General features: G+C 39.6%; 1 protein-coding gene across 1 annotated transcript in view; it reads right to left on the reverse strand.

Moving 5' to 3' along the window:
* galntl6 (polypeptide N-acetylgalactosaminyltransferase like 6) overlaps positions 1 to 13153 on the reverse strand; it is a 211644-nt gene that overhangs the window by 6470 nt on the left and 192021 nt on the right. The window contains exons 10-11 of the mRNA XM_026933253.3: positions 11035 to 11256; positions 1458 to 1574 (exon numbers count right to left, since the gene is read on the reverse strand). Coding sequence (XP_026789054.1) covers positions 1458 to 1574; positions 11035 to 11256 — 339 coding nt within the window. The remainder of the gene's footprint in view (positions 1 to 1457; positions 1575 to 11034; positions 11257 to 13153) is intronic.

Here is a 13153-nt window from a genome sequence, read left to right on the forward strand (position 1 = left end):
TTCAGGACTCAGCAGTAACACAGTGTTTGAGCTACAGAGCTGAGGATTCAGGACTCAGTAGTAACACAGTGTCTGAGCTACAGAGCTGAGGATTCAGGATTCAGCAGTAACACAGTGTTTGAGCTACAGAGCTGAGGATTCAGGATTCAGCAGTAACACAGTGTTTGACCTACAGAGCTGAGGATTCAGGATTCAGCAGTAACACAGTGTTTGAGCTACAGAGCTGAGGATTCAGGACTCAGCAGTAACACAGTGTCTGAGCTACAGAGCTGAGGATTCAGGATTCAGCAGTAACACAGTGTTTGACCTACAGAGCTGAGGATTCAGGACTCAGCAGTAACACAGTGTTTGACCTACAGAGCCGAGGATTCAGGACTCAGCAGTAACACAGTGTTTGACCTACAGAGCTGAAGATTCAGGATTCAGCAGTAACACAGTGTCTGAGCTACAGAGCTGAGGATTCAGGATTCAGCAGTAACACAGTGTTTGACCTACAGAGCTGAGGATTCAGGACTCAGCAGTAACACAGTGTTTGAGCTACAGAGCTGAGGATTCAGGACTCAGTAGTAACACAGTGTTTGAGCTACAGAGCTGAGGATTCAGGACTCAGCAGTAACACAGTGTCTGAGCTACAGAGCTGAGGATTCAGGATTCAGCAGTAACACAGTGTTTGAGCTACAGAGCTGAGGATTCAGGATTCAGCAGTAACACAGTGTTTGACCTACAGAGCTGAGGATTCAGGATTCAGCAGTAACACAGTGTTTGAGCTACAGAGCTGAGGATTCAGGACTCAGCAGTAACACAGTGTCTGAGCTACAGAGCTGAGGATTCAGGACTCAGCAGTAACACAGTGTTTGAGCTACAGAGCTGAGGATTCAGGATTCAGCAGTAACACAGTGTTTGAGCTACAGAGCTGAGGATTCAGGACTCAGTAGTAACACAGTGTTTGAGCTACAGAGCTGAGGATTCAGGACTCAGCAGTAACACAGTGTCTAAGCTACAGAGCTGAGGATTCAGGATTCAGCAGTAACACAGTGTTTGAGCTACAGAGCTGAGGATTCAGGACTCAGCAGTAACACAGTGTTTGAGCTACAGAGCTGAGGATTCAGGACTCAGTAGTAACACAGTGTCTGAACTACAGAGCTGAGGATTCAGGACTCAGCAGTAACACAGTGTTTGAGCTACAGAGCTGAGGATTCAGGATTCAGCAGTAACACAGTGTTTGACCTACAGAGCTGAGGATTCAGGATTCAGCAGTAACACAGTGTTTGAGCTACAGAGCTGAGGATTCAGGATTCAGCAGTAACACAGTGTTTGACCTACAGAGCTGAGGATTCAGGATTCAGCAGTAACACAGTGTTTGACCTACAGAGCTGAGGATTCAGGACTCAGCAGTAACACGGTGTTAACAAGGTGTTTGGTGATAGATGGACTGTGAATCAGAAGTGCTGAGTCACCTGTTCGTGTGCCCAGGTTCTCTCGGCTCCCTCTTTCAGGCAGCTGTCCAGACGGAGTTCTGTTCCTGTCGAGCCGTGTTTGGAGTCGATACACAACCCCGACGCTGCATTTCGGATCTGCGTGCACACACACACACACACACACACACACACACACACACACACACACACACACACACACACACACACAGATGGAGACTTTGTATGTGCATCAGAATAATGAATATATACTGTATAGTTTTATATGTTTACCTACACATTCCTTGTAGCAAACATCTATCTATCTATCTATCTATCTAGTTACATAGCAAACCAGCTTTCTAGCTAATTTCTATCTCTCTATCCATCCATCCATTATCATACACACACTGTACTGTATGTGTGAGAGAAAGAAGGATTCAATCAGAGACATTTAAACATTTCAGCATCAGTGATTGCAATAGATAGATGTGATAGATGTGTTAGTAAAGATCAGATCTGTCTGCGTTGTATTTGTATGATAAATAACTCTGGTTGGATGTGTGCTATTTTAATTTCATACCCCCTCATACACGATTCACCATGTGGAACTCCGATCTTTAATGTAGACTGAAGTGCTGCACACAGTGCTGATGAGCACTCAGTGTAATGAACATATGAGCTCTACAGCCCAGTGCTCAGTGCGAAAAAGTCTAAATTGGGCTAATTCATTCAAGCCAATTATTATGCATGCTAATCAACTGCATTTGTGTGGTGGCCTGGAAAAGCCTTCACATCATCACATTTTCTGCTATATTGTTCTGAAATCGTTCCTGCACTGAAATATCTGTCTCTTTGTACGAATCTCACTCAGACGTACATTTATAACATTCTAAATGTCTTCCATTTGCAAACATTTTAACAGCTGCCATCTGATTACAAACTGAACCGGTTAGGCTTACATCTTTATGTAGACTGTACCACTGTGTTTGTTAAACTGGTTTTAGACAACATGATCTATGGAAGAAGAAACTCATGGCGAGGTTTGAAAGTGAATCAAAACCATATTGTTTTGGTGAAATATTTTATATCTTAAATTTGAGGTATTACAAAGTATTTCATAGGCAGAAAAAACTCATTTTGTTTTTTTTTAGTTCTCTACCTGCGAGAATTCATTTCCCAGACTGCAGCATACATGTATAATATGATAAACACATGAAATCATTTAGGAGATATTTGAGCGAATGTATAAATTTTATCTCAACAAAACATTTTCAAAATACAGAAAGTCTTTAGGTTGTAAATTCTTCAGGCTATGCAGTGATTTTTCTGCAGGTTGGAAATAGCCGCGTTACTGTACTGCGTTACCATGTGACTTGCAAGCCCGATTGTGTTTGCAGAGAAGAAGAGAAGTTAGGTTTACTTCATGGGCCTGGTAAGCCTAGTCATATGTCGTGAAAAGCATGAACTTTACAAATGAAGTGAGCTATGTTCACTATGTCACTAAAAAAGATCAAATTATTTATTACATATTGAATTGCGTAGTGATAGACATGAGCTTGGTTAAATTCTGTTGGTGCAGAATGTGGATCTGTGTGTGATTGTAGGTGTGATGTGAGGGATACATGAACAGGATTTCTCTCTGTGTGGGATTCTGGGTTATGCAATAGAATTTGTTTGGAGTTATGAACATACTGTGAAGTTGTATCTTCACTCCTTGTTACTCAGTCAAATGTTTGAACTAACGAAGGCTCCCTGTAGCTATACAGTGTGTGTGATAGAACTGCTTCTGGTACAGATTACACCTGACAAAAATCAGGAAGGTTGCAAGCAATGACACTCTCATCACAAAAAAGCTACATCTGAAACAGAAATTAACCACTTTTTAAAATATGAATAAAATACTAACATTATATGCTCAGTCTGTGTTCAGACAGTCTCAGTATACGGGCTGTAAGTTGGACTTTTATGACCTCAGCCATCAATACACTCCTCTCAGGAAAAAAAAAAAACTCTGAGTCATTTAAATAATGACTCACGGTGAATCACACTGCAGTAGCCTCCAGTCATTACCCTGAGGGTGAGTGTGCACTTTCCCCATCATTTCCTTTTCCTATTTTCATGCCTTTTTGATTGGCTGTCTCATTTGCCTAATTCTTGTTAAGACATTCCGGTGTGCTGGCCAGGGTAGAAGAAGAGCTCAATAATGAATGAACACTAGAGCTGCTACCCATTCACACACACACACACACACACACACACATACACACACAAAACTGGGCAGACAGCCACGGGGGAAGCAGAGCTCAGAAAAAAGTCACTCACACCCCAAACCTGAGACATTATCTGCACACTTTATCTGTAACGTTTGCGCTTTGTGATATTTAAACCAGAATTCACGCAGTCCTGCATGAACAATTCAATGAATTTGGTAAAATTTATGTTTTAACAAGCCCCTGAAAAGTACTTTTGCAAAAACAAAACAAAAAATAGATATTAAAAAAACCTCATGAAAACAAAAAAATATCTTGTATGCACATGACAAGTTGACGTTTTCCTGAGATTTTTGTGTTCTTGTAGAAAATGAGAAAGAAAGCAATTACCTAAAAAAATGACATCCTTTTCTTTAAGAAAAAAAGCTAGTAAAAAACAAAAACTGTTGCGTGTACATATGATAGTTTTTCTTTTCACAAGACATTTTTTTAAGATAACGAGAAAGTAAGCGGTGGGCATCTTTCAGAAAAAAAAAAAATCGCAAAAATGGAAAATGATCTCATGTGCATGTAATAATTTTCTTTTCACACAAGATTTTTAAAAAATTTAATTAAATTTTCTTTTGCAAAGGTCCCTTCAGGAGCTCTGTAAGGTTTCAAATGAGCTCTTTTCCTGATATCTGATGATCACATCCCACAGCCTGCTGTACTATTCATTCTAGATAATTGATGAAAGTTCTGCCTTAGAATTGAGATGACGTTTCTTTGACCAGATTTGTAAGTAACAATATATATATATTTATTCAATTCTAATACTGTGTAGTTGCTTCACTTTTCTAGTGGATATTTGATTGGCATCTGCATTTTGAATGATTTAGTGTAACGTTTGTACTACAATAGCAGAAAATCTGAACAAAACTAAGTGCTATGCATTAGAAAACCTCTATAATATTAGTGTGCAGTGTGCAGGAGCACAGTGTGTTCTCCCAAAGTGAAAAGGAGACCAGTGCTCATAACGCCTGCTTAAATAATTAGTCACTGGCTATGTTTTCTGTTCTTTTGCCACTTGTGGGTGAAAATGAGTTTTGATAAACCTGCACTGTGTGTGTAGTGTGTTTCTGGAGAGTTTTGAGCGAGACTATGCATGACTCACTCGCTCCTTTCAATCATTTCTTACATTTAGTCATTTGTTGAATATGTAATATTTAATATTCCCTAAATTGTGTTAAACATTTGTTTAAGACAAATTTATTCTTTAACACTACAACTGTCGTTTTGAAATTCACACCCAACTTTCCAACGTTGTTTCTCCCCTTTTTCTTCAGCAGCCTCAGGTGTGTGAGTGAGGCCATGTAGTACAGCATCTTTGCTCATTGGTCACAGTGAAGGAGGGAGAATGTACTGGTGCTATTGCCTGAGTGCAAATGCGGCTGTTCTTAAATCGAATTGAAACAAATTGAAATCATGATTTAATACGATATTGGTGCAGCCGTAATTCGTCTGATGAATATTTCACCCTTGGCATGAATGGCTAATAAATCCATTTCTGTGATTTCCAGTCACTTTAAATTTCACACGTTGCTCATGCTGTCACTTCCCTGTGTTGGTGCATCACAGGTGCTACTGAATCGAACACTGAAAATGGACACTGAACATTAAAATGGATCTCAACGAATTGATTTGAAGGAACATTTACACAAGAAGTGTGGTGTTCATAAAAATCCAGATAGGCAGGAAAAACTTTCCTATCCTATCTCTCGCCCCTGAGTTTGTGTAAATTTACGTATAAGGAGACACACTAATGTGAACCTCGATTCATCTGCTTCAAATCACATATTTGGTGATGAGTTACTGCGATTTTATACGGATTACACTGTCAAGTTTAATGACACTTATTTATTTCAATTACATGCACGAACATAAATATTTCAATGACTTGAATGAAAGCAATCCACAATAGACCTATATATTCAGAAATAAATTCAAATAAGAATAAGCATTTGGGTAAGACAAAAGTAATGGCACCCTATAAAAAGAGGAAGAGTCAGTGTGTGTCTGTGGTAGCTGATGCACTTCAGTGGCTGAGCTGCATTACTGGAAGATTTAGTGCTTTAGCATTTAGGAGGTGCACTTTCACCGTTTAGTCATCATTCTGTCATTTTCAGCTCTCTGTGAACTTTGCATTTTACAGAGTTTTGTGGCCATGACTTAATAAATGCAATTGAGCTGTGCCAGGAATGTGCTTCATTTTTTTTTTTTTTTGACTGATTGGCATTTATCGGCTTAACACACGCACATGAGTACAAAGAACATCGGCTTTACCAAACCATTTATAAATCTGGCAGGAATTTTAAGTTTGGTTTGGCTGAAAAAAAAAAAAAACCTAAACATTTACACACAACTTGTGAACTGATGGCTAGTAGCTTGTTTTACCTGATAGCTACATTAGCCTCGTAACTCCAGCTGAAAGTTCAGACACCAAACATGTCTGATTGAGTACCTGTGGATCAAGGGGAAAGGTGTGCAAATTTCATTCTTAGCCAAACTTCAACACTGATTAAAGAATATTAAAAAGAAAGACAGAGGACGTTTTAAACTTGCATGTCTATTTACGACAAGGTTTACTGTGCGACAGTGATGACATGCTCTATCTCCATGACAATGATCTTTTATTACAGTTTAGATTACCTCGGAATTGCCAGCTCTCTCGCACAAAGCATCTAAATGGAAGCATTAGTGCCTCCGTTTGTCTGCCAACACACGCCACTGCTCCCTATTTGTGTTGTGTCACGTTTCAAAATGAACACCTGTAATGCAAACTCGGAGCCAAACAAACCGAGTGAAACAAAAGCAAAGGCCAGGACTTAGGTCTCTCTGCCTCGCTGCGTTAGTCCTAAAAGGCTGTATTTAGGGCTTGAATTTATTTTCCTGTCCATTACCAAGTCCCTTCTGTGCTCTGATCTGCTCTGCTACGTGGCCTCCTCTGATGAGTGACATATTCTGGACGAGTGTGTTGACCTCCCTGTCATACGAACAAAAGCGTCCATTACAACGGGTCAATTTACTGCTGGATGCAGGCGGTTTGCTATAAGACCCCATTTCACAAGGTCGGCACGGCTAGTAAACTTGCTCAAAAATAGTTTTTTTTTTTTTAATTCTATGTTAGCGCAGTATTTTCACCATTTTCCTCTCTCTAACTTTGAGCGATTGCCTTTTTAAAGCAGCTGGTAGGTTAAACCTTGAACTGTGTGGCTGCTGTGAATACACACACCAACAGCATGGGCAAACCTTTTCAAAATTCAGAGTGTTTTCTTTTGAATGCTCGCAACAAATTCAGACATCAGGGATACAAATAAATACTCCTATTTGCGCTAAACAAAACACCTACTGTCATAATGGTGCACACACACACACACACACACACACACACACGATATAAGTGCATTGAATCAGTGCACTGGAACATTAAAAATCAGTGGTGCATTACTAAGTGTTTGTGAGATATATATTTATATGTGCTATATGTTTGTATGTGTTCTTGCTTTAGGTTATATGTGTGTGTGTGTGTGTGTGTGTGTGTGCGTGATTTCTTCTATATATACATCTTGAACCTGTTGGTTGAAGTGATGCAGGATAGTAATAATCAATATCAGTCATTATTTTCATCATCAATTGTACGCTTTTATTTCTCTCATCCTTTAGAAATCATTTCTCTGAGATGACGTCTGTGAAATTAGGGATGGGGTGACTGTCATCTTTAGAGGTCATTATGGTGGTAAAGGCAAAAATGAGGAGCCTTGAGGATTTCAGATGCGCAATATAAAACCATGGACAGGGTTTATATGAAATAATACTGTGTGAGTGATCCCAAAATACCAATCGCTAAACCTAATCCTTTAATGCAGACTTTCAGCGAGAAGGGATTCTGGAAGATTCCACAGAAACAGAGAATTTAAATGTTCAGTTCAAATGGAAAAAAAAGACAAATCTGATCAAAATGGCACATTTTATATTTCTATTAGAAAAGTAGGGCAGCACGATGCAGACTCACAGCTCCGGGCTTTATTTATCAGCTCCTTGGTTTGAGCCTGAGCTCATGTTACACTTGAATAGTTTCACAAGTTCTCCCTGTGGGTTTCCTCTGGGTTCTCTGGTTTCCTCCTACCTCTCAAAACAATTTTGTAGGTGCTCTAATTTGGCTATGTATGTGAAAGAGTGTGTGAAACCCTACAATAGATGGATCGACCGCAACCCTGACCAGGAAGTGAATGAAAGTTATATGAATGAACAATACTAAAAAATTTTTTCCCCAGCATAGCTCAGTTTCTAAAACAACTTACTGGATTTTCACTATTTTCATCACTTAAGTGGAGCAAAAAAATCAGGAGATTATAGGCGGTGCTCGTCTCGTGCTTTTGGAGCGAGTTTGAGAAACTTTGAGTGACACGTCATGCTGTTATAGGATAATAATCATTAACGTCATGGTGTGATGAAGCAGAGTTACTGATGCCACTCTGAAGTTGGTTATTTTCCTATAAAAGCATGCCCTGAAGCGTTTTATTCCTATTACAGCACAGCAATTAGTGAACAATAGCAATTTTTTTTTAGTTAAAGAACGACATGTCAGTTTTTATTCATTTATAGTTACATTTAATGTCGTGGACCATCCACAAAATAAGTTAGGTCATGTTCTCATGTATGCTATAACAGCTACAAACTATCGTTTCCTCAGAAGTCTCTCTTTTTTCTCTCTCAAAGTTAATAAGACAAAAAAAAAATGCAGCTTGTTATGTTGCAGAGAAACCATGAAGTGTAAACTTCTCTGTCCTGAAGACTTCTCCCTTTCCCATAATGGAAAATGTCTGACTGTTCCAAAGCTCTGACACTGGAGACTCCTTCCATAAATGTTGAATAAACCTCTCCTTACAGAAAACTTCACCATATCAATTATTACACACTTTTTAAAATATGTGGAGCGTACAAGTCCTTGTGCAAGTAGAAACGATAACATATTAGAATGAGTGCATTAATATAAACCTGCACTAATGTCCGAGTGCTGGTACAGAAAATTAATCAACACCTTCAGACCAATCAGAATGAAGAAATCAGTGTCGCTGTGGTAAGTAACATTAAAAATAGTCGATGTTACAAAGTGAACATTTTAACATGAAAACCAGTATTAATGTTGCTATCGCTACAAAGCCTCAGTGGATGAGAGTTAAATCGTCTGACAGGGAGACGTTGCAGAGTGCACTGTTTTTAAGTGGTTGGAGTGTTTTGGAGGAGGATTAACTGGAGATAATCTTTGTGTTGGTGAGACAGGAAGTGGTGCATATATCTGACCTGTCTACCCATAGTTCCACTCAGCACGTGAGAGAGCATGAGGAGACGACCTCCTGTCCTCTGCAGGAGATACGGAGACACGCTGACACATTGATCCTCTTCCTTTTTTCTCTCTCCAAATGCCCAGTCGAGCTGCATTATTGTGTAATGGATCAGGCAGTGTGACAGATGGCTGGTCCAGGCGAGGCTGTGTACGAAGCCTTACAGTCAAATTACTATCATTCCACCGCAGGAAAGAAGATATTTACCGTGCATAAATTTCCCTTCAGATCTCCACTATTCAATCTAGCCTATTTTTTTCAGTCTATTCCCTGCAGTGATGCGGTGAGGGCCAATAAAAGGCTGGGAGGAGCTGGAGGTCCTTAATGGCTTTCTGAGCCAGCGCGTCCATAACCGGCAGAGGCTAAAAGCAGCAGCGCTACGTGAACGACGAGTGCCAAGACTCCAATTAAATCAGATGTGAAATTAATTACAATTAAAAGTTATTATTCACCATCTTCGCTGCATTTAAGTGAATGAGCGAATAAAAAAGCTGTCATCCTCTGAAGGAATTAATTGTGATGGGATGTCTATAGAGCACTATTCTATTAGAGGTGATTAAAAAGCGCCAATCAGAAACTCAAAAAAAAGGTAAACACGAGCATTTATAACAGGCATTACAGCCGGAGAGGAGAATGAATCAGCCGAGCCACGGTCCGCCAATCTGCCAAGGCTTTATACAGGTAACATTAGAGCAGGTAATGAATTAGCCGAATAGCCTGTCAGCCTGGATTAGGAGCAGCAGCACAAAAAGGGTCACCCAGCTGCTGTGTATTTACAGGCTAGGAATCAGTGATGGAAACAGAGTTGGCATATTTTGGATGTCAGTGAGCATTAAAGAGCACGTCTCTAAGCCAGCTCTCGGCCGCATGTTTGTACCGCACTGAAAAATGTATTACACATCAGCTTGCAGTCTATCTCATAAATCAGTAAGCATCTGCTCATATTATGTCTTTCACAATCTCTCATTCCCAAGGGCACAGATACATATATACCTGTAACTGTGGCTGGATGTCTCGTATAGCATTCACAGCTCGGGTTTAGGTGTGCGACTGCATCAAAGTGGCACTGCAAAGATGACTGTATGGTATTTATTATGCAAATGTGGAGAGTCAAAGCTAGCAATCATGATGAAAGTGCATGGTGTACTGCTTGATCAGTACACATCAGAGACATCTCTACATGTCTAATTGTCAGTGTTTAGGTCAGTTCATCTGAAGTTATCAACATTGCTAACAACAAAATCATACCAGGCAGAGATATAATAAATGCTGTAGTCCACATCAGATGTGTCAATGCACATCATAATAAACTGAAAGTAGCATGGAAGATATTTCCTGTTGATGAGACAAATCAGGTATCTAGAGCTGCACGGATCAGCTTTATGTTAGTTCTGATGGCTTTTAGGCCACTGCTACAGCGCTATTGTCCTCACCGGCGAGACACTTGCAGGCAGACATGTCAGCCCTACTACATGGGAAACTTGTCCTCCCATAAAATGTCATTAAAACACAGCAATGAAATGTTTCTATATTAAATGCAGAAATGTGTCTATATTATTCATCACTCCTGGTGAAATTCAATATTTTAGCAAATTGAAATATCAGATATCTCATTGTAATATCGTGCTGTTTGTTCATTTAAAGCAAACTGTTTCCGGTGGAGAGCACAGTCTGCGTGAAAATCTCCCTGAGACGCCCCGCTGATAGCACTACATTGACGCAGGGCTGTTTAAGGAAATACCGCACCAAATATTACATACAGTAATCTGGCTTAAAAATTGCTCATAAAAAATGTGAAATTAGCTTACTGTTTTAGCAGATAATTCCTTCAAGCACTTACCTCTTTAAAGAAGCAAAATCAGCCAAGGCAGTTAAAATAATTGAGCTTGATAAGATTATTTAAAATTAATAATATATAATCTCATAACAAACATTCTCGTGACAATTTATTCTGCACCAGATGCAGACGTGTGAGTGTACATGTGCAGCTGTTGTGGGCTTTTGTGCACATCTGTAACTCACCTCTCCCCAGGCAGCGGGTAAGGGCTCTACAGGAGGGTAGTATTTGGGCAGGTCCCACGCCACCGTGTTCATGTACCATTTGAAGTCTTTACACTTGAGGTGCTTGCGCAGCTCCTTCTGAGCGGTCAGGTCTCCCGTGGAGAGGTGCCGATACTCCGGCCGCCGCTGGTAGATGTACTCTGTGTACTCATCCATCCATGTCTCTGCCACCCGCTTCAGATTCTGACAGACAGAATGGGAGAGAATCAGAGAGAAAATAGAGCGGAGAGAGAGAGAGAGAGGGAGATAAAAAAGATAAAGAGGTAAAAACAGACACACACAGAAAGAGTGTTATATTTGTGTTAGAAACTTGTCCTACCTGGAACAAGCCTCTACACTTTATAACTGCTTTATCAATACAAAACAGTCAAGAGCAATAAAGCACACATTGAAATAAATTTAAACTGAATGGGGAGTGAACAGAGCACAGCAGAAAGACCAGGAGAGAGAGCGAGAGAGAGAGAGAGAGAGAGAGTGAGAGAGAGAGAGAGAGAGACTATTAACCATCACATTTATTTTTTTTTAATGTGTGTTTATATTAACCGCTTGGCGATAATTTAACTTCTGACATTCATCATCAAATTAATGTTGGACTAAATTGAATTGAGAGAGAAGATGGAGGAAGACAGAGACATTCATTTACAAAGAAACTGAACTTGAACTCATAAATAAACAACTATTGATGAGGTTTTTGTCCTAGTGTCCATGCAGAACATCTTCCTCACGCTCATTCATACATCCTCTGTGCTACAAATAGCTGTGAAGTTTTCCTCAAGATCAAGGCTCCCAGAACGCCAAGTTATCTCTATTCCAACAATTTCTGCTCAATATTTTCATGATCATAACACAAACATATATGTTATGGCTGTGACCTTCTTCTTATACGTATATCCTTGTTGTATGTGTGACCATCACTACAGACAGTAACTGTAGAAGAAGTGCTTACAGTAAATACGCTATCAAAATGTAAAAGCCATAGAAGCTAAGTGTGCTCCAGCAGGTCCAGCTTTTTAATACTAGCAAATTTCATCCATAGTGATTAACCATCGGCGTGCCATAACTTACACCTAATGTGTATTTTAGGGGATGTTCACTGGTGAAAGCAAGAGACACTGCATTTAAATATCAGCTAACTCCTCGTCTTTATCATGGCTATAAACTTGGTGAGTTTGGCATTTAATTAGTTTAAACATTTTATTGATTCTGCTAATTAACACTGTGTTCTAATTGATTCCCATTTAGTAACCTAATTTAGTAACCACATCTGATTTGCTTGGTCTTATTTGTTATGAAAGGAAACGAACATTAAGGAGCATGCTGTTAAAGGAAAATAATCAAGGGCGGGGTGGTGTGATGAAGCAGAGTTACTGTTACCACCCTGAAGTCCAGTGCTAATTTTTTTTTTTAATTAAAGAATGACACACTTTTCCTGATATCACTTAGAGCAGCTACAAACAGTCGCTCTCTCACTTACTCTCCTGGGCAAAAAAAATGGGCCAAGCCCAAAATCTTAACAACAAATCATTGGAAATTAGGAAAAATTAAACAAATACTGTAGCTCTCTCCCTGCTCTATCAATTCTGGTTCCATTTATGAGCTTGTTATCAGGCCCTTGATGGGCTGCATTTGTTTCATTCTTATACACTTATACACTAATAACAAGCTAACTGACTTAATAGAACTAAATTATTATTCAAGAATTAATAGCTTAATTCTTGCTAATTTCCTGATCAGTGATTTGTTGTTAAGACAATTAAAAGCTTAATATTTTGCCATTTTGGGCTGAACCAGGTTTGAAAAAACACGACAGGAGTTCTAAGACTATGCAGAAATAAAAAGTCAGAGAAAACGGTATTGGCTTTGCATCTCCTGTAAGAGGGGGTCTGGGATGATGGTAACTGATGAAGCACAGTTTTGGAGCCGCTCCACCCGTGTCCTCAGAGGTGTTATCTTTTCTAGCCAGGCAAGAACAGGAATAAAATGGCTTACGCCCAACCTAATTAGCAAGGAGGCAGTGGTATACCACTAAATCATGCTTGAGTCTGCACCAAAATAAAGCCCTGAGGCTTAAGTTGAAGAT

This window comes from Pangasianodon hypophthalmus, chromosome 3 (genome assembly GCF_027358585.1).
Source record: "Pangasianodon hypophthalmus isolate fPanHyp1 chromosome 3, fPanHyp1.pri, whole genome shotgun sequence".
NCBI lineage: Eukaryota > Metazoa > Chordata > Actinopteri > Siluriformes > Pangasiidae > Pangasianodon > Pangasianodon hypophthalmus.